Source organism: Schistocerca americana, chromosome 8 (assembly GCF_021461395.2).
Source record: "Schistocerca americana isolate TAMUIC-IGC-003095 chromosome 8, iqSchAmer2.1, whole genome shotgun sequence".
NCBI classification, from domain to species: Eukaryota; Metazoa; Arthropoda; class Insecta; order Orthoptera; family Acrididae; genus Schistocerca; species Schistocerca americana.
In genome coordinates, this window is record NC_060126.1 from 311,488,063 (window position 1) to 311,510,234 (window position 22,172).

Here is a 22,172-nt window from a genome sequence, read left to right on the forward strand (position 1 = left end):
TGGTAGCCAAACTTTGTCACTAGTAAATTTCTTGAATGATGTTCTTGGGAAAGCAGGGTGGTAAAAATGCACAAAAACACCATTGTTTTCCAAACTTATTCTTTCAACCTCTGCAACCCACCACTGTCCATCATAAACACAGGTCACTATATCACTCCACGTTAAAGACAGATGTAATTTTACTGACACAATGATCCTCATAAATTTCGGTTTCTGATGTTATATAGCATTGAACTAAGTTTTCTGCAATGCCAAGGAATTCGTGGAAATGCCCTGTTCCTTTTATTGCTATACAGTTTTCAAATCTGGTTTGATCTGGTTTGAAGTGTTGTTTTCATATGCAGAATCACTTCTTCTTTCCTGATCAGAAAATAGGTAATGCCTTTAATATTATCCTTGCAAAAGACAGACTTGTCCTGTACTGTGAAAATTTGGTCTGTGGTTGGTCTTTGTGGGCTGGCTTTACTTACTTCACATTTTGTTGTACCTTCTACACCATCACATCCATTTTTACCATGGCAAGATGCAAAAAAGTGCCATTCAGCCTCCAACTCAAAGTCTACTTTGTAGATGCACAGATTTGAAAAATTCTTTTTGTTCTTATACTGACTACCACTTCCATCAGAAAAGCATATCTGCTTCTCAACCTTGGGAAAATTTTCTTTTATGTAATTTATTACATACTTTTGAAACACATGTACAGCCAAAGTGTTGTGCTCCAAGTAGTCGCTTAGAATGCAAACTGAAGAACTGCAAACTTTATCTTTCTCATTTTTAAAGTAGAGAATAAATGGATACACTGTTGCCTGGTCATTGACCCAGTGGTACCCTTGTATTGTATCCTGAATCACAAATGTAAAATTTTCTGCAAAAATCAGCTAGCACTATGCATTCAGTTTCATGAAGTTGTGCTTTTTTGTCCTTCAAAAACTTACTTTGGATTTTAGAAACATAGTGGTGACTTTCAAGTTTTTGTAAGTTATCAATTAAAGATTCCAAGTACTCTTCCTGAGATTTAACCACTGTTATCATTTCTGCCCTGTCAGTTGTGACCCACTGTTTGAAGGTAATACTGTCTGGCATTTCCTCATCATATTCGTGAAACAATTCAATAACGGTTTCCTTACAAGGTCATTTATTACACAAACTCATCATGCAGTCATAGCTGTTAGTGTCTCAGACATTTGTTGTTAATATCACCGAGTTTTGCACCCGCAATCATCAGTTTGACATTTTGATGATACAAACAAACACATATGGAGTGTGTCCCTTAGGATCCAGCCAAAATACACCACTTAGTGCGGAGGTCACAAAATTTTGGCCTTCCAGTTTTGCATTCAGGATGACAATTTTTGAAAGATACGTAAAGTTCTTATAAATTTGACAGCACTAATCATTTCTGTTTTGTTGCTTTAACTCCATTTATAACAACTCTTTTGCTATTTTTGCAACCTGGGCACATTCTACTGTTTTCATCATCTTCAAAAAACTGCTGGATCTTTTTAATTGTTTCTTCACTTATACATACTCCTTTCTTCTTTCCTAAAACCGGAAGAATGCCTTGCTCCTTCACTAATTTTCGGGTTAGTTTAACCAAATGATGAGAAACGTTGAATTCATGAACTATTTTTTTTTTCTCTTGGCCATGAATCACGGAGCAAACTTAAAATTTTAACTTTTTCCTCTTTAGATGTCACTGAACATTTAATTTTTAATTTCTCTATTAAACTCAAATATTGAGTGTTAGATGATGCTAGTGGTAGGTTTTCTTCTTCTTTGGAAATAATGTTGGTACTGTATTATTAAAGCATGATTCCAAGTCTTTTCTAATTTTGTCTGAAATTTGTTGTACCTTATTTTCAATAACTTCTTTTCTTTTTCTGCTGGTTAGTTTTATTTTTTTCCAAGCAGGAGATAAGTCTAACTTAGAACAAGCAAAATCCAATATGCTAACAGCTTCCTCATTAGATATATGGATGTCATTAACAAGGATTCATGATTCTGGTTCTGGATTCACAACAAATATTTTTAGGTAACAATTCGGGCACAGGGAATTTCCAGGAATCACATTACGTTTCACTTGGGAAGCTGTTTCACTCTCACATAACAAGAACAAATGTTGAAGTTTTATTTCTCTCAAACATTTAGTAATAGGCTTTTTATCAAAGTTAAGTGGATCACAGCACTCTCTTTCAAAAATGCGATTGTACTTCAAAATATATTTCTTCTCATGATACTCACACACTGATGTTACAGAAGAACTTACTCGAAATTTAAAGAAAGTTTGTCTAACTTCATCAAGGTCATTGACATTTTTCAATTTTTTTGAAACTGAACCGTAAACTGTTTTGTGACACACTTCACTTGCTATCTGTCCAACATCTATGTTATTGCATACCAGTTAATCTGTCCAACATCTATGTTATTGCATACCAGTTAATCTCTCAAAATTAATTACAAATTACACACAGAACAAAGCAAGTAACACATTCTACGAGGGTAATCCCAAAAGTAAGGTCTCCTATTTTTTTTTTAAGTTCATATACCAGTTTATTTCTACAATGGTTTACATCACTTTACAGCTTGAACATTTAGCAATTTTTCGACATACTCACCATTCCTGTTGATGCATTTTTGTAGACGCTGTGGTAGTTTTTGTATGCCCATGTCATACCAGCTCTCCGCCATGCTGTTCAGAAAGTTATGAACCTCTTATTTCACCTCGTCGTCAGAGCTGAATGGCCAAATGTTGTTTTAACTTAGGGCACAGGTTATAGTCACTGGGTGCCAAGTCAGGACTATAGGATAGGTGGGTGATTATGTTCCACTGAAACTGTTGCAGGAGAGCAACAGTTTGCCGAGGGATGTGTGGGTGAGCGTTGTCATGGAGAATGTGTACGTCCTTGCTCAACATTCCTCTTCTCCGTTTTTGAATTGCCCATTTGAGTTTTTTCAGAGTCTCACAGTACCTGTCAGCGTTAATTGTGACCCCAGTGGACATAAAGTCGACCAACAATACTCCTTTCTGATCCCAAAAAAATGGTTGTCATGACTTTACCAGCAGACTGTGTTTGTTTGAATTTCCACGGCTTTGGCGAAGAACGATGCCATCACTGATCGCTGCTTGGTCTCAGGTGTAAAGTGGTATGCCCATGTTTCGTCACCCGTGACAAGTGAGTCCAGAAAGTTGTCCTGTTCGGCTGAAGGTGGTGAAGAAATGCGTGGGAAGTATCAACTCGTTGCCGCAGGTGGTTCTCAGTCAGGTTGCGCGGCACCCATCTTGCGCACACCTTCTGATAGTTCAATGTTTCTGTTAAAATACTGTGAGTGGTGCTTCAGGAAACCTGAGGAACAAACATGCAGAGAACATCCAGGGTGATCCACCGATCTTCATGCACGCTTTGCTCAACCTTCAACCCTGTCTCTTCAGAAATTGATGGTCTCCCACTGCTTTGTTGGTCGTGAATTTCGGCCCGACCAGTTGCAAACTCTCTACACTACTTACAAACATTTTAGACATCCATGCACGACTCACCATACACTTCCGTCAATTGGCAATGGATTTCAATTGGCGCAGTGCCGCAATTCGCACTTGGTGGTAACATCCAACAGGAGCTCCATTCTCAATGGCTGCCAAGCCAAGACTGAGTGCCTCAGTGCGGCATGCACATGTTTCACACAGCACTTCACTTCATAACAGTGTGATGAATTGCAATACAAAGAGAGTTCTGTACTTATAAAAAATAGGAGACCTTACTTTTGGGATAACCCTCTAACACTCTCGATGAAGTATGTACATCCACTCTAACAGAGGTTTCAGAACAGACTGACTATAACGATTCCCACCCAGAAATAATGTGCTTCTACAATGACACACTCAGCAATAATGTACTTCTTTATTGACAATAAAACTAAACGTAAATGGGCATTTTTATTACCATAGAACAAAAGCAAAAGCTCCTAGTGTTTAATATGGCATTATTAAAAATAAATAATTGGGTGATAGTATTAACTAAATATATATCACAGTTATATTTTATTACAATGAAACAATAAACCATTCAAACAGGCAACAGCCATAAGATCAGTTGTAATGTGAATTATTTCCTCATTTTCAAAAATTCGTATCTTTGTTCACAGTCAGATATCAATGTTGAAATTTTTACAGTACATTGCTATCTTATAGGTATACAAATTGTACAAAAATCATATTTTTATATTCAGTCCCACCTGAGATAACTAACCCCAAACTTTACAAAAAATGAATATTTTCAAATTTAAAAAATTCATAAAAAATTAAGGAAACATTTGTAACTGTTCTTGCTCTATATGAGGCTAGTAGTCTCCGATATCTAACTATAGGAAAAAAATAGACTGTCATAAATAATTCCTTGTTTATTATTTTTGGGCCTAAAAAGTGGAGTTTCGTACATTTGGATACCAAACTTTGGAAGTCATTTTGACTGGAGGGGGGAGGGGTCCTTGTCTGCAGCAGGGCAACAATAGCTTCACTGAAGGAGGAGGAGGAGGTTAGTTTTTAATGTCCCGTCGACAACAAGGTCATTAGAGACGGAGCGCAAGCTCAGGCTGGGAAAGGATGGGGAAGGAAATCGGCCGTGCCCTTCCAAAGGAACCATTCCGGCATTTGTCTGGAACGATTTAGGGAAATCACGGAAAACCTAAATCAGGATGGCCGGAGATGGGATTGAGCCGTCGTCCTCCCGAATGCGAATCCAGTGTGCTAACCACTGTGCCACCTCGCTCGGTAGCTTCACTGAAGAGTGCTCACTGTCACAAAGATCATCAAGGGGTGCCCAGTGTAGAGAAGTTATGAGAGCAGGGGAAGAGATCGTTAGATTGATAGCAGCAAAGGTGCCATGAGCAGCACTGAAGTGGGTAGGGGAACCGTCACTGAGGAGAGAGAAATCGAAGTATTTAATAAGTTGGTCAATTAGGAGACCTCTATTCATTGAAGTGGCACTCCCCACAGTGGGTGTTGGGCACTGAAGTCCCTGAGGAGGAGAAATGGGGGCAGGATTTGCTATATTAAGGTAGACAGTTCAACATAAGAAAGTGGCCTACCTGGAGTGAGGTACACACTGCAAGTGGTTATTGCCAGAGTCATTTGCACTCTAACCACTACTGCTTCCAGGTTGGTATGAAGAGGGATCCAGTCACTAATGACATCGGAGTGAACCAAAGTGCAGACCCCACCAGGTGCTACCCCAGCACTGGCATGGTTCTGTCAGAATGCCCGATAACCACGAAACATTGGAGTATGGTCATCACGGAACTGCGTTTCTTGAAGAACAAGACAGAACACAGAATAGGAGAAAACAAGATGTTGTATTCCCGGTTGGTGATGATAGTATCTGTTGCAGTTCCACTGGATGATTGTGGGGCGAGAGTCCTGGTTAGATATAAAGAAGGCAAGAAGAGGTCATGGCACTCTGTCAGTGGCTGTCGGGATTCCCCGTCACCGGCAGGTGCAAAGAAGGGGGGGCACTTCTTCGGCCGAGGAGGGGAAACAGCTCCTGGAGGAGTGGTCATGGGAACTGGGGGGGGGGGGGGGGGGATGGAGAGGGTGACAGGGCTGGGGTAACGAAGAGATAAGGGAAGACAAGAATGTAAAAGAGGCAAAAGTTGAAGAAAGTGACTCTGGGTGGAGTCAGTCATGTTTTTGGCAAGCCTCAGCATAAGACAGATGATCCCGGGACTTGTACTCTTGGATAATCCTTTCTCTCTTGCAACCTGGGCAAGATGGTGAGTGAGTGGAGTGGTGGTCATGACAACTGACACACACACACACACAGGTGGCGGAACACAGGTGCTTCGCTCATGGAGTGGGTGTCCACAGTCACACAAAGAGGGTCCGCTGCACAGCAGAAAGTCATATGTCCAAAACACAAGCACCCAAAGCATACATGGCATATATGGTTTCATGTCACATCTGTAGCCCCTAATGTTGACCTTCTCTGGGAGGGTATCCCCATCAAAAGCCGGAATGAAGGCGCCACTATCGTTGGATCGTATTCAGAGATTGGTGAGGGGCAATAGAACTGGGATACTGCCAAGACGTACACAAGCAAGATGAGCTGCAGATTGGGCGGCAGAAGTAGCTTTGATCAACAGAGAGCCCAATCACACCTTACTGAGAGACTCCACTTTACCAAACTTTTATTCAATATTCTCCACAAAAAAACCAACCATGGCTTTGTAGAGGTGAATGTGTTCCCATCCGTTCTACTATAGATGAAATAGTGGGGAAAGCATTCCATCCCAAGACTGTGGGCCTAGCTCTCCTGCCATGGTGTACCCACGGATGGGAAGGCTGCAGGGTCATACGAAGCAGCATTCAATGATCCTTCACCATTCGAAGAGACAGCCATTTTAGAATGGCTAGATTTTCACAGCATGATATGCTTCATGCAACAAGCATCCACTCTGAAAGCATCCACTCTGATACCACCCACTCCAACCAAGGGCTCTCCCCATGGGCGCAACCCAGCCACAGCAAGGTCCGCCTGGCATGGCAACTGTTGCCGGGAGTTCCGATGCTCCAGGAAGACAAGCAATCATTCCTTGACATACATGGGGAGAGAATAGGTCATGTATCAGTAGTGTGAACCATGTGTTGTCAAGCGGCGCAGCCTGATGGGTACATAACAGGTCCAACACATGGACTGACTACACATGCTGGCGACCTAGCAGGGCTGGAGAGGGCCTACAGCGGGGAAGGAAGAGAGGAAGGAGGGGGGAGAGGAATCCACGCTGTAGACACTAGGGAGGGAGTTCTTCCTCAAATAGCTCACACTAAAAACGAAAAATTTAGAAGTGATAGACCTGAATGCCAAATAGGATGAAAGAACAGGCAGAAGGAACAAAATTGCAAGCAATACAGGGAACCAGGTGGATAGCCAGGTCACCACGAATCAGAATACCGAGAGAGGGGAAGGAGGGGGCAAACAGGGAAGGAGAGAGGATAGGGAGAGAGGGGCAGGGTGAAGGAAATTCAGACAGGGAAGGAAGAATGAGCTGCAATAGCTCGGGGCCCTGTGTACACCACACACATACTCACATGGAGAGGGGATCCTTTTGGAAATGCTACCCACAAATGCAAAAAGGGCACGAATGCCACCTCATTATTTTTGTCATTGCCCAATTCATTGGTTGTCAATAGTGGACTGCACATCTCATCTGTCTTCCACAATAACCACCCTGCCCCAAAAGGTGACTTCAATCTGGGCTAACTCAGAAGACTACCCCCCCCCCCCCGCCCCCACCCGCATCACACCCTCTCTTTCCCCTCATTATCATCCACTGTCTCCATTGAGATCCGTACTTTTAGCATTTTTAGTATATCTGGCAGTTACAAGTAACGTTAAAAGTATCAGAAGCAGAAGTATAACCTAATCTAGATTCTTCCCCCTTTGCAGTGTTTCTTCTGTTTGTGAATTTAATTTGAAACTCTTTCTCGCTTGTATGAAAACTATCCGAATCAGCAAATAAGGATGTGTGCTTCAGACTATTGTCTGGCACAATATAATCAATCATGTTTGATTCCATTAAATCTTATCCATCTCTATTTTCTGATCGGATTTTTTCTCGAACAATGCATCTGAGAAGAATCTTCAATGCTTATTAGAAAATTCCAATAATTTACTGACAAATGGGGTATTTAACTGAAAATTACTGGTACAAAAGTTGTTTTTCTAACTCTGTCCTTACTTTGGGATTAAAAAAATACCCTTTACTATCGCGTAATGGGATTTACTTTGTTCAATGATTTTCTGAACTAGCATATCCACCACCCCCAAACTTTGAGGCTTTTGGAACTTACGAACTATAATTCCTCCAAAAACAGCTTTCAGAGGCCCTGTTGTGAACAGAGTGTTCTTGGAGTGTAGCTCCTTAAAGGGAAATAAATAATGTTTAAAATAGTGGCGTAGGAACTTCGGCAGCTTTTTTTAAAAATAATGGGTTCATGCTGATGACATTGCAGTTCTGTCAGAGATAGAAAAGCAGTTGACTAGAACTTTTAGGGTCTTGGGAAAGAGGCTATAAGATGAGCATTAGAAATAAAGCAAATATAATGGAATGTAGCTGAATTGAATCGTAATGCTGAGGGAATCAGAATATGATACACTAAAGCCGAGCTTCACTACTTTGGCAGTAAAACAACTAATGATAACAGAAGTGATGACAGAAGTAGAGAGGATACGAAATGCAGGCTGGTGATAACGACAAAAGCATTTCTGAAAAAGAAGCATTTGTTAACACCTAATATAAATTTAACAATATTAGGTAAAGGTAGTTGCTACTCACAATATAGCGGAGATGCTGATTCAGAGATAAGCACAACAAAAAGACTGTCAGAAAGTGAGCTTTTGGCCAACAAGGCCTTCGTCAGAAAGAGACTACATATACAAACGAACGCACGGGCCCGCCCACCTGTGTGCGCCCACACACACACACACACACACACACACACACACACACACACACACACACACACACACAACTTGTGTTTGCGTTTGCATGTGTGTGTGTGTGTGGGGGGGGCGGGGGGGGGGGGGGGGGGAGTTGTCTATTTCTGACAAAAGCTATGTTAACCAAAAGCTCACTTTCGACAATCTTTTTGTTGTGCTACTCTACTATATGGTGAGTAGCAACTACCCTTTTCATACCATTGTTACATTATATATGGGTTTTCCATTGTTTAATATAAATTTAAGTCCCAGTAAGTCTTTTCTGAAGGTATCTGTATGGAACTTACCGGTTTACAGAAATGAAACATGGACAGTAAGCAGTTTGGACACGAAGAGAATAAAAGCTTCTGAAATTGGTGCACCAGAAGAATGCTGAAGATTAAATGGTAGACTGAATAACTAATGAGGAGATCCTGCACTGATTTGCAAAAAAAATTATGGCATAGTTTGACTAAAAGGAGGAATCTCTCGGGGAGGGGGGCGTGGGGGGGGGGGGGGGGGGGGGGGGGGGGGGTGGTTCTCTCTCTCTCTCTCTCTCTCTCTCTCTCACACACACACACGGGGATGCATCTACAAATGAGTTTTTTAAATTAAAGTTTGCACATTTTACATAATACATAATTGGATTTTTAATTTTATACAAATGATATTAAGTGGAAATACAAATATGTTTTTTATTGGCACAGTGCACCCCAACCGCATAAAACCATCCTGACAGCACAAATATAAACTCTACTAGCTGACAATGGCTCGTCTGCAAAGCTGGGGAGCTGAATCCCAGAAGAGGGAGTGAAACTTGACATTCAATTCAATTTACAAGAGAGTCCGACCACCATGTGAAGATGTGCATGGAGATAAACACAAAATAAGACTAGTGCAAATGACTTAACACTAGCATGCGGAAACAGAGAATGGCATGAGGCAAAGGTCAGGTCCACGGTAGTTACAACCCGTGTTAAGAACTTATGGGCTCTGGCCTATCACTGCCAACAGGTTAACTTCTGTGTCAATGGTTCTGTCTATACAATGTTCTGTGCACGCCATCTGTGACAGCTTACCGCACTACTCTGCCTCAAGACCCACGGCAACTCGTCTACATCCATATCGACATAAACCCATCATCCATATTGACATCCACTGCCTGGGATACTACAATTTGTTTTGCATTGTTTTATTGTTTGAGGTACTCTGTAGGTGGCAGTTGGAGTTTGCCAGCAGACACCTTTACTTCACAATAAGTTTGGCACGGAGCTTCCAACCCCGCACAGCCTGCTTAAGGAGAGCCTTTGAATAGACTATGCTAAGATTCGCCAATGAAGAAATCCAACAACAGAATTACGAAAAGATTTTGTAAAGTATAAGCAGATCATTTCAGAGGGTATTAAGAATATTTCCACTCCGAAATGATATTTGTACATGACTGTATAATAATTGTTCATAGTTGTACAATCCAATGGAAAGTTATTTAAAGAGTACAGAAGAATACTAATGACAGATATGGAAATGAAGTGCCATGCTTCTTTACAGAGAGGAGGGGAACGATGCAAGAGACCTGCACCGCCATACTACGCAAGGTTCTAATGGAGGTGGTTTGCCTTTGCCTTCCTCCGACCGTAATGGGGATGGATGATGATGATGATGATGATGAAGACGACACAACAACACCCAGTCATCTCAGGGCAGGTGAAAATCCCTGACCCCACCGGGAATTGAACCCGGGACCCCATGCTCCGGAAGAGAGAACGTTACCGCGAGACCACGAGCTGCGGACAATGACCAATATATTGAAACTAAATCTACATCGAGACTTTTGTGATTTTGTGACCCAGAACTGGGGTAAAAATTGTAGAGGGAGATCAACAGAGAAATATAGTAAGCAGGTTCAAATGGATGTAGGTTGCAGTAGTTTCTTGGAGACGAAGAGGTTTTCACAGGACAGACTAACATCGAAAGCTGCATCAAATCAATCTCTGTGCTCAAGACCCCATGATAAGAAATGAGGATACACTTCATTACTGCCAAAATATAAATAAAAAGTAAAAACCAAGTTACTGACAGCACAGGGGCCTCAGATTGAATAGCTAAAAAATGTAGTCTGGAAATTCCTGTGATGCAAAGTTGTGGGAAAAATACAGCTGCATATATCTCATAATATTGGAATGACTCTTTACCCTCTCCCTTAAAACCCACATCCTTTCATCTTTCCCTCTCCTTCCCTCTTTCCTGATGAAGCAACCTAGAGTTGCGAAAGCTTGAAATTTGTGTGTGTGTTTGTGTTTTTTATTGTGCCTATCAACTTACCAGCACTTTCTTGTTTGGTAAGTTACTGCATTTTTGTTTTATATATATAAATAAATAAAACACTGAATTGCTAAAGAAGATATTGAACCAAGTAAAGACTTAAATTTTCTCCAGGGACCTAAAAGTACACTAACTACTAGCAAAAAGCATTATAGTGAAGATACAGAGTTCTCTTTTCTCTTATTTACTATCCAGTATGTACATACCTATTCAAAACTTTACTTAAAGAACAACACTTTTCTGCTATGTTTCAATCAGGTTCTCTTTTATTTTAAAGCTGTAAAATGTAACACATAAATGATACATGAAAATTATAAATGGCAGCTTCTGTCAACCTTATATGCATGCACTACTATTAATTTTCATATTTGTGTAGTAGACAAAACACAGATCAATGACTTACTTTGTCATGTATCTTGTAGTTATTCTCTTTGATTTTTGCACACCACCTTTTGCATCTCCAGGTGCCAAAATATCTATGTTCTCTCCTTCATCCTAAGAGATAGAATTGAGACAGTCAAATGGGAATCAGAATATTCTCAATTACACAACATATTATTTATGACAATACTACTGTTCTTCCCAACAATTAAACATTAGGGGACAGGAAAGCATTCTACTACCTCTGAAAAATTAACATAAGCAACACTGTGAATTTACGATGTTGCTTTAAGCATTCACGTATTTTCCTTGTACTACTTTTGCTGGTGACAATGGCTGTTTCACAACTCATTTATGATATATCTGCAAACATTTGAAAGAGTGACTTTATACCTTGGCACACTCACTGCATTAAACCGAAACTTCATGCACGAGCCCTTGACAGTATGATTAGTTAAAAGAGGAGGAAGTCCTAAAATAATCAGCAGTCAAAGTAAAGTGACAAACTTATTCTTTTGCATGATGGCAAGCATTCATCCACCCAGTAAAGAGGAAGGAGATTTGAATTTACTATGTCGGGTGACAAAGGGACATTACAGACATACTAAACTTAAACTTATGAAAATTGTATTTGAAATACTCTTTCATTAACAATAGATTATTGCCATTTTTTTGGTAAAATGAAAGCTACAAGATATGCTGACACCATAACGTGAAACTTTCAATGGTTTATGAACACATGAATGTGATAGTAGATACTTGCAACTATGGGATTTGTCCATAAAGTGGATGGAAACCATAAGAAATATTTATGAAGCAATACATAATTTAAGGGGACTCAATTACAGGGTTACCAATATGTCCATCCCCATTTATCTAGCGAAGAGAAATAAAATGAGAGAATGTTTATAAGTTTTCACAAATCGGGAGCTACACTGTTGTTGAGGATTAATACCAGGAGAGTATATATCTACTAATAGTGATAAAATTATTACAGCCAGTTGGAGGTCTTCCTGGCGCTAGCACCGGTACCAAGAGACCCATCACTCACCTCGCCCAACATCATGCATACAGTACCTTGGGGAGGTTAAACCAAGAAGTTCTGCAGTATGTCAAAATGATAAAAGATAAATAGTATATGGCACACAGAGACTGACAGCAGTAAAAGTTGTTGTATGTGTCAGTTCAGGGATGGAGTATCTGGAGCCTCAACAAGCCAGAACTGGAACAAAAATCACTCCTTCCATGCCCACTCCCTGCAGTGCCCCACAAAGTGAAACCATTAAATTTTGTTAAACATGTCCACTTTCTTGCAAAAAATGTAAAACATGGCTCCCAGATGTTTTATTATTGGCTAGTATCTGAGGGACCAACACATTCAACTTCAGTTAACGTTGCACTTTTGTCCAAGTGGCTGGTGCGAACGCACAAACACATGCACTCTTTAAGAATAAGCTTGTTGCAGGATGGATTCTGTGTAAGTTGTTGTGGCTGATGTGCAAGTGACAAAAGGCGATGGCTTTCTTTTAAGAGGCTTGTGAGTGAAGTTGGCCACTCCTTAGTAGTTTCTTTCATTTCTCACAATTTGTTGGACTGTGTGGTACTTTGCTATTCCTTTCCTAAGCCTTCATAATACAGTGTCATACGTGTGTCCTTAGGTCAAAGCTTGAGGTTCCTAGGTCTAATACAGCCACTGTGTTTGTCTTCCTAGTCAGTTATTGTTTAGCATGTTCAGAGGGCTCAATGTCAAAATGAAAATTATGGATATTACAGCTTCGTGTAGATGGTACTGTACCAATAGGTTCCACGAATTTTCTTGTTCTGTTGCTTGCAATTCACTCACAGAACAAGTGCACAAAAGGAAGTTTTACACTGTATGAGTTCTGATATGACCAAAGAGAGGGTCTCTCCATACTACCAGGCAGCAGACACTCATGAGGGAGCCACAGATTTGGTTTTCCTTAAACAAATGAAGGGAATTTGTGGTCACTAAGTAGGGCCTCAAGTTACACCTCAGAGAATCTGCCTGATCGGAGATCATTTCTAAGTAGCTGAATACTTGTTATTGTAACAGAATGTGGTAACCAATGTATTTGGACTTCTGGCTGATCATGAATGCATAACTGACCAGCAGTTGCTGGCATCAGACTCGCAACATTGAGATCCCCGCTTCTGCAAGAAGATTGTCATCTGGACTTGTACGAATCTTACTGCAATATGGTGTAAGGATGGTGTTGTTGAACCATGGGAGACACATCCATATTCTAGACAAGATAAAATTAAGGTGTTGTAAAATCTTAGTAAGACTTGTTGCTCTATTGCCCTGGAGGTATTGCCACAGAAACAGGGAGCATTACATTTCTTCAGACAGTTCATTTTTTTTTTTTTTTTTTTTTTTTTTTTTGGGTGGGGGTTTAAGGGCGCTCAACTACTGAGGTCATTAGCGCCCAGTCACTGTTGTTAGAGCACATGGAATCTAGTAAAACTCAAGGGGATGGGGGGGACACCAGAAGGACCTGACAAAGACCTTTGGACAAGCCAGTCAAAGTTATAAAACGCAGAATACGAGCAGCCGCTCGAGCGTCATCAGCTAAAACATCTGGTAATGTAGATGGCAGGGACGGACAACACGAAATTGACTAAAACGGGGACACGACAATAAAACATGGCGCACTGTTAATGCCTGACCACAAGGGCACTGCGGGGCTGGGTCACCGGAGAGCAGGTAGCGGTGGCTAAACCGGCAATGCCCAATCCGCAACCTGGTCAGAAGGACCTCCTCTCGCCGAGATGGTCGGGAGGAGGTTGTCCAAGCAGTTGGGAGCGATTTTACTGCCCGGAGCTTGTTTCCTTGGAGGGATGACCAAGCATCCCACCACAACGACACAAGCCTCTTATATACATCCCCACGAACGTCTGATGACGGGACACAATGGGAGGCTGGCCGAGGCGGGAGGACTGCAGCCTTGGCTGCAGCATCCGCAGCCTCATTCCCAGGCACTCCTACATGTCCGGGAACCCACAGAAAGCTGACAGGAGAACCATTATCAGCGAAAGAATGGAGGGACTGCTGTATCCGTTGAATCAAGGGATGGACCAGATAGGGAGCTCCAAGGCTCTGAAGAGCACTGAGTGAGTCAGAGCAGAGTACATACGATGAATGGCGTTGGCGGCGGGCATACTGAACGGCCTGATGGAGAGCAAAAAGCTCGGCCGTAAAGCTCGAACATTGGTTGAGGAGCCGGTATTTAAAGGTGGCGGCCCCGACGACAAAGGCACAGCCGACACCATCGTCAGTTTTGGAGCCATCGGTGTAAATAAAGGTGTGACCGGCAAGTCGAGCACGAAGTTCGACAAATCGTGAGCAATACACTGCAGCCGGAGTACCCTCCTTCGGGAGCGAGCTGAGGTCGAGATAAATACAAACCCGAGCCTGGAGCCAAGGTGGTGTCGGGCTCTCACCCTCTCTGAAGGTGGTAGGGAGGGCAAAATCCAATTGTCGAAGCAGGCGACGGAAGCGGACTCCGGGGGGCAGCAGGGCAGACACATACAACCCGTACTGACGGTCGAGAGAATCGGCGAAGAAGGACTGGTAAGAGGGGTGGTCGGGCATAGACAACAGCCGGCAGGCATACCGACACAGCAGTACGTCGCGCCGGTAGGTCAATGGTAATTCGGCAGCTTCAGCATAAAGACTCTCGACAGGACTAGTGTAGAAGGCTCCGGTCGCAAGACGTATCCCCCGATGGTGGATGGAGTTGAGCCGGCGTAAGAGGGATGGCCGAGCGGACGAGTAGACGAAGCTCCCATAATCCAGCTTCGATCGGACAATGGACCGATACAAGCGAAGCAGGACAGTGCGATCCGCTCCCCAAGATGAACCGCTAAGAACTCTGAGGACATTAAGGGAACGTGTACAACGGGCCGCCAAATAGGAGACATGTGGAGACCAACACAGTTTCCTGTCCAACGTGAGCCCTAGAAACTTAGTTGTTTCCACGAATGGGAGAACAACGGGACCGAGATGTAAAGATGGCGGAAGGAACGCTTTATATCGCCAGAAGTTGATACAAACCGTCTTCTCTTCAGGGAACCGGAAGCCATTTGCCACGCTCCATGAGTAGAGGCTGTCTAGACAACGCTGAAGGCAGTGCTCCAGGAGGCATGTTCTCTGGGCACTGCAGTAGATCGCGAAGTCATCGACAAAGAGAGAGCCTGAGACATTAGGTGGAATACAATCCATAATTGGATTGATCGGGATGGCAAAAAGGGCTACGCTCAAGACTGAGCCCTGAGGCACTCCGTTCTCCTGGAGGAAGACGTCGGACAATACGGAACCCACACGTACCCTAAACTTTCGATCCGTTAAAAAGGAATCAATAAGAAGGGGCAGGCGACCGCATAGGCCCCACCTGTGCATAGTGCGGAGGATACCTCCTCTCCAACAGGTAACATAAGCCTTCTCCAAGTCGAAGAATACGGCTACCGTTTGGCGCCTTCGCAAAAAGTTGTTCATGATGAATGTCGACAAGGTCACAAGGTGGTCAACAGCGGAGCGGCGGTGACAAAAGCCGCATTGGACATTAGTAAGTAGCCGTCGAGATTCAAGAATCCAGACTAACCGAGCATTAACCATGCGCTCCATCACCTTACAGACACAGCTTGTAAGAGAAATGGGGCAGTAACTAGAAGGAAGGTGTCTATCCTTCCCGGGTTTGGGTATAGGAACAACGACGGCGTCACGCCAACGCATGGGGACCTGACCTTCGGTCCAGAAGCGATTGTAGGTACGAAGAAGGAAGCTTTTGCCGCCGGAGAAAGGTGTGCCAGCATCTGAACGTGAATGGCATCTGGCCCCGGAGCAGAGGACCGGGACAGTGCAAGCGCACGTTCGAGTTCCCGCATAGTAAAGGGGGCATTATAAGTTTCCAGATTCAGCGAGTGGAAGGAAGGTCGCCGAGCCTCTTCTGCCTCTTTCCTGGGAAGGAAGGCAGGGTGGTACTGGGCGGAGCTTGAAACCTCCACGAAAAAGCGGCCAAAGGCGTTGGAGACAGCCACAGGATCAACAAGGACCTCATTACCTGAGGTCAGGCCAGGTACCGAGGAGTGGGCCTTAATGCCCGACAGCCAGCGTAGGCCACCCCAAACGACAGAAGAGGGAGTAAAACTGTTAAAAGAGCTGGTGAAAGAGGCCCAACAAGCTTTTTTGCTGTCTTTGATGACTCTACGGCATTGCGCTCGGAGTCGTTTGTATTCAATACAATTTGCCAACATAGGATGGCGGCGAAAGGTGCGTAAAGCACGTCGTCGAGCGCGGATAGCGTCCCTACAAGCCTCGTTCCACCAGGGGACAGAAACGCGACGTGAAGAAGAGGTAGTACAAGGAATAGAACGTTCGGCAGCATTGATGATAACAGCCGTGAGGTATTCGACCTGACTGTCACAACTGAGAAAATCGTGGTCCGGAAAGGTCGCCAGGGAGGAGTAAAGTCCCCAGTCAGCTTTCGGTATGTTCCAGCGCGAAGGACGTGGGGATGGGGTGTGGTGCAGGAGACGAACGACACAGGGGAAGTGGTCGCTCGAATAGGTGTCAGAAAGGACATACCACTCGAACCGACGGGCAAGAGTGGTAGAACAGATCGAGAGGTCCAAGTGGGAGTAGGTATGAGTAGAGTCCGAGAGGAAAGTCGGGGTGCCGGTATTGAGGCAGACAAGATTGAGATGGTTGAAGACATCCGCCAAGAGTGAGCCTCTTTGACAGGATGCAGGAGAGCCCCAAAGGGGATGATGGGCATTGAAGTCGCCAAACAATAAAAACGGCGGGGGAAGCTGAACGATCAGGTGCATCATGTCAGCCCGACTAACAGCAGATGACGGTGGAGTGTAGATGGTACAAACTGAAAAAGTAAAAGCAGAAAGAGTAATACGGACAGCTATTGCTTGGAGTGGGGTGGTCAATGGGATGGGATGGTAATAGACATCGTCCCGAATGAGCAACATGACCCCACCATGAGCTGGGATACCGTCCACAGGGGTGAGGTCATACCGCTCCAAGGTATAGTGGGTAAAGGCAATACGGTCAGTCGGGCGCAACTTGGTTTCCTGGAGACCAAGGACGAGCGGACAGTGCAGGCGGAGGAGCAGTTGTAATTCCTCCCGATTAGATCGAATACCTCTTATGTTCCAATGTAACAAGGCCATCGATAGTCAAAAAGTTGGGGGAACGAGACGGGGGAAGAGCTGGTCACCTCGACGGCCGCGGAGGGCCAGGTTGCGAGGGAACAACGCTACAACCGGCGGGAGGCGGATCCGGTTCCATCGAGTCGTTGCCAGCTGCGGCCGCTGTCCCTGGTTGTGTAGGAGGGGCAGCATCACTTGCCGACGAGAGGCCAGCTGAGCGCCTGGCAGCAGAGCGTCCCGGCGAAACTGAGGACGGCCGGGAGCGGCAACTCACGGATGGAGCGTCAGACGAAACGCGCCGAGGTGGAGAAGGGGATACAGACTTCTTCTTGGAGGCCTTCTTGGAAGGCCGAGGAAGCACAGGGATGGTGGGCTGGACCCGAAGAAGGTCCTCACGCGCGGGGTCCGTTTTGGAACGCTGGACCTCGGAAGCTGGGGTCCGGAACGTTTCCCCGATGGACGCCTGAGAAGAGGATCGTTTCTCAGGTTGCAGGGGGGAGAGGAGGAGGAGGAAAGGTGGCCCCTGGGGCAGAGGGGGCGGGGGCCACGGGGGAGGAGGATTTGGAAGGGAGGGATTTGGGAGGCGGAGGCAGAGCCCCCTGAGGGGCGGAGGAGGCGGAGGGGGGACAGGATAGGGGTGAGGATACCGCGGAAGGAGTGGACACAACTGAGGCAAACGAAGTGGTCAACGGCACGGGATGGAGGCGGTCATACTTCTTCCTGGCCTCAGAATAAGAGAGCCGATCCAAAGTTTTGAGTTCTTGTATCTGCTTCTCCTTCTGATATGCGGGGCAGTCTGAGGATCTAGGCGAGTGGATGCCAGGACAATTAATGCACCGAGGTGGTGGGGTGCATGTATGTTCCTCACGAAGAGGACGTCCACAATCGCCACAAAGGGGCTCAGCCTCACACCGTGACGACATGTGCCCAAAGCGCAAACACCGAAAACAGCGCATAGGAGGCGGGACGTAAGGCCGCACGTCGCACCGCTAGCACGTCGCCTTTACCTTCTCCGGGAGAACGTCCCCCTCGAAGGCGAGGATAAAGGCCAGGGTGTCGATGCGACGGTCTTTGGGGCCGCGCTGGACTCGCCGGACGAAATGCACGCCTCAGGTTGGCCCTGAGCTCCTCTTCAGATTGTAGCAGGAGGTCACGATGAAAAATAACCCCCTGCGTCCTATTTAGTGCCAGATGCGGGACAATGGACACTGGGATGTCCCCTAGGCGGTCGCACGCCTGGAGCCCCGCCGACTCTGTGGCGGAGGTGGTCTTGATAAGAACGGATCCTGAACGCATCTTGCTGAGAGCCTCGATTTTCCCGAAGATGTCCTGAATGTGCTGAACAAAGAACATGGGCTTGGAGGTGGCGAACGTCCCCCCATCGGTTCGAGAACAGACCAAATAGCGGGGGAAGTACTTCGCCCCAGGCCGGCAGGCCTGTCCCTCCTCCCAGGGAGTGGCCAAGGGGGAAAGGGCAGGAGAACCAGAACTAGAAACGGTACCTTTTCTTTTGAAAGACTCGGCCGCAGAGCGACCTGATACGTGTTGACGTTTCATCTGCGAAATGTCCGCCCCGATACCACCCACTCCGACCAGGGGCTCTCCCCACGGGCGCCACCCAGCCTCAGCAAGGGCCACCTGGCAGGATGACCGTTGCCGGGAGTCCTGATGCCCCAAGGAGACGGGCATCTACTCCTTGGCCGACGTGGGGAGGGTGCAGCTCAGGTATCGGCAGTACGATCCCTGTGTTGTCAGGGGGCTACAACCTAGAGGGTACATGACGACCCCACCACAACGGGCTGGCTACCGTGCTGGATTTCTGGTGCCATGGAAAGTCCATCATGATCCCTGGTGCAGATGGGGACGCACTATGGGCATAACTTGTACAACCCATCAGGCGTTTAGGCCCAATTTGAGGAATAGTGGGTATGGTTACAACGCCGGTACAATGCTGAGTGCCAAGGTCTTAGTGCACTTAGGACCAGTGGTACACCACGTAAGGTGTCCTTCCCCAAAAGGCTCGTACTTCTGTAGAATTTTGAAAAATGGAGGTCAAACCCCAAGGGGGACCATCACATGGAAGGCCGAAACGGTTGAAACTCCTTTTAGTCGCCTCCTACGACAGGCAGGAATACCTCGGGCCTATTCTTACCCCGGACCCGAAGGGGGGCTCAGACAGTTCACCTTGCATGGTAACCATGACAGTCTGTTGTCAAATAGTACACCTAAAATGTGGAAGTGTTCAACTACCTGTTATCAGCTGATCTAACAAGGGAATGGTCCAATAAGACCTGTAGAAACCTACCCTGAAATTTTTTTTACACAGGAAGAAGACAATGAAACAAATGCACTATCAAAATTTTTTAGCTGCTAAGAGGCACTGCAAGTATTCAAAAACAATAGCTAAAAATTGCCAAATTCGTAGCCTACCACACGCAGCCAAGGTCGGCAGTACATTTCTAAATAGGAACACGACACAATCCGGTCATAATTTGTAAAGGACATTTCAGGTTACCTTTCACTGATAGTTCCTCTGACACTACAGTACACAGTTAGTATTCACTTGAATTAGCCACTCACATAACATCTATTACAAATTATCAGCTGCTTTTTGCAATATTGGTAAGTACTAACAATACAGATAAAGCTGAATTAATATTTATTGTGCTTTCATAAGGCATGTCTGCTAGTAGTAGTACTTTTTTTTCCTCCTTCCCATTTCACAGTAATGTGGAATCCAATTAACATTCTCAATTTAGCAATGATGAAATATGAATAATGTGGTTTCCAGTCAAAATCACTTACTTCTCCTGAGGACGTATATATGTGTAATTTGTAGTTGATTTCCTTGACATTCATTCGAATATAGACATTTTTGTTTGAAATTGTGGATATGTTATAAAAAAAATAGGAAATGACTGTGATAATTCCATGAATTGTGGTTCGGATGATGTCAGTTGTGCCAGTAACAGTTCTGAAGGAGAAAACCTTCCAAGCCCTTTTTTTTATTTTTTATTTATTTATTTTTATTAAAAAAGAAACACTTACTGAAACAGCTTTCAATGACAAAGAAAAGGCAGTGAAATATTGGTTAAATGAAGGAGAAAAAACATTCAAGTTACGCAGTGTGCAAAGGCATTCTCATTCCATAAAATCGGAGTGTGAGCTGTACAAATAAAAGAATGAATTACATGAAGCAAGAAACATGCACCAAATGGAAACCTGAAACCATCTGAATGAAAAACAGTCATTAGAGGCTATGCACCATTACCAATAGAGATCTACAAGACTGCGCCCTCCGAATTGCTTCTGAAATAAACATTGATAATTTCCAGGCTTCGTGCACCTGGTTACGCAGGTTCCAGAAATTGTAAACGTATGGAGCAGTCGCCAGTGATACACAAGGCTGTAGAAAGTAGAAAAATTCATAGCTGACATAAAGATGAAATTTGCTGTTATCCCCGCAACTGATGTTTATGACACTGATGTGTCAGGTTTCGTGAAAGAACTGCGTGCACACCACACTTTATAATTTCAGGGTGAAAAAATAATGGAGTTGGCTGCCCAATCAATGATGCAATGACACATTCACATATGATAATGCCAGCGATAAGTATGAATGGTTTACTGTTTTCACAGCTGTATATCTGTATTCAAGAACCGCAAGGCAAACTAGGACCAAAAATAAAAAATGGACTGTTTAGTTGCAAAAATCTTGTAATCGACGTATCAAAATCTGGAAAAATAGGAAAGAATAATTTTCAACATTTCATTCCAAATGTATTCCAACCAGCTCCAGAAACTAATTCATTGATTTTGTTGGATTCATGGTCTGGACATAACGCCTCAGTTTTTGTGGAGGACAACCAAAAATTTGTAGATGTAATGTGGTTTCCGCCTGGAACTACTAATGGGATTCAACTCCTTGATAAAGAATTTTTTCGGCAGTCGAAAGCATTTTTCAGAAAATTATCAGACAACATAATTTCCGATACCCCTCTCTCATTTCAAGCTTATCAGTGGAACAGTATTCTTAAGATCTAGTCATTTGTGCAGTTTTTTTCGCCATGTTTTACGAATTTGATGAAGTATGCCTGGAACGCAACACAATATGTGTACCTGACTGCATCATTTTTCCCATGTCCAGTGTACCTGGTGTAAGAAAACTGTTTGTTTTGTCATTCAATAGACACTTCGCATTTTTGTGACGACTACAGTGAATAAACAAACAACTGTTTCACTGATTGTCAAATGTATAACATTCAAACATTATTATAAGGAATGGCCTACATGAATTGTTATAAAATGTGGTACTGCAAGACACATTTCATTGCAACAAATTACAAGTCCTCATTGATGGAAATATTCTGTGCCATCAAACACTGCCGTGACAGGGTGTATACGCGGAAGAGGGGGGAGGGGGAATCCCAGATTTTTCGCGGATTTCCCAGTTAAAAATACACTTTTTCCCCAGTGAAAATACACTTTTTCCATGTTAAGTGATAGTATATTTTCCCTCCGGACTGTAAAACTTATCAATCCTGTGAATGGTTAAAGTTTTATACACTGGGGTAGAGCTTTCCGGCACTTTAGAGAGAGAGAGAGAGAGAGAGAGAGAGAGAGAGAGAGAGAGAGAGAGAGACACTGCATATTTTCGTCATATATTCGTATTACGAAAGTATTAATTCGAATTCCACCAACCACAGCACATTTGTTTCCAAAGCATTGAAATCGAGATTGTGACGTGCCGTTGTAGGCCAATCATAGCTCATGTCACGTGATCTCGCCAACTGATGACAGCAGATATTCAGAGCTTAGGCC

The 22,172-nt window shown here is 44.2% G+C and overlaps 1 protein-coding gene across 1 annotated transcript in view; it reads right to left on the reverse strand.

The window, feature by feature from the left end:
* The window catches only part of LOC124545057 (DNA-directed RNA polymerases I, II, and III subunit RPABC2), a 72,940-nt gene that overhangs the window by 20,578 nt on the left and 30,190 nt on the right, over nt 1-22,172 (reverse strand). Inside the window, exon 3 of the mRNA XM_047123849.1 lies at nt 11,194-11,285. Coding sequence (XP_046979805.1) covers nt 11,194-11,285 — 92 coding nt within the window. The remainder of the gene's footprint in view (nt 1-11,193; nt 11,286-22,172) is intronic.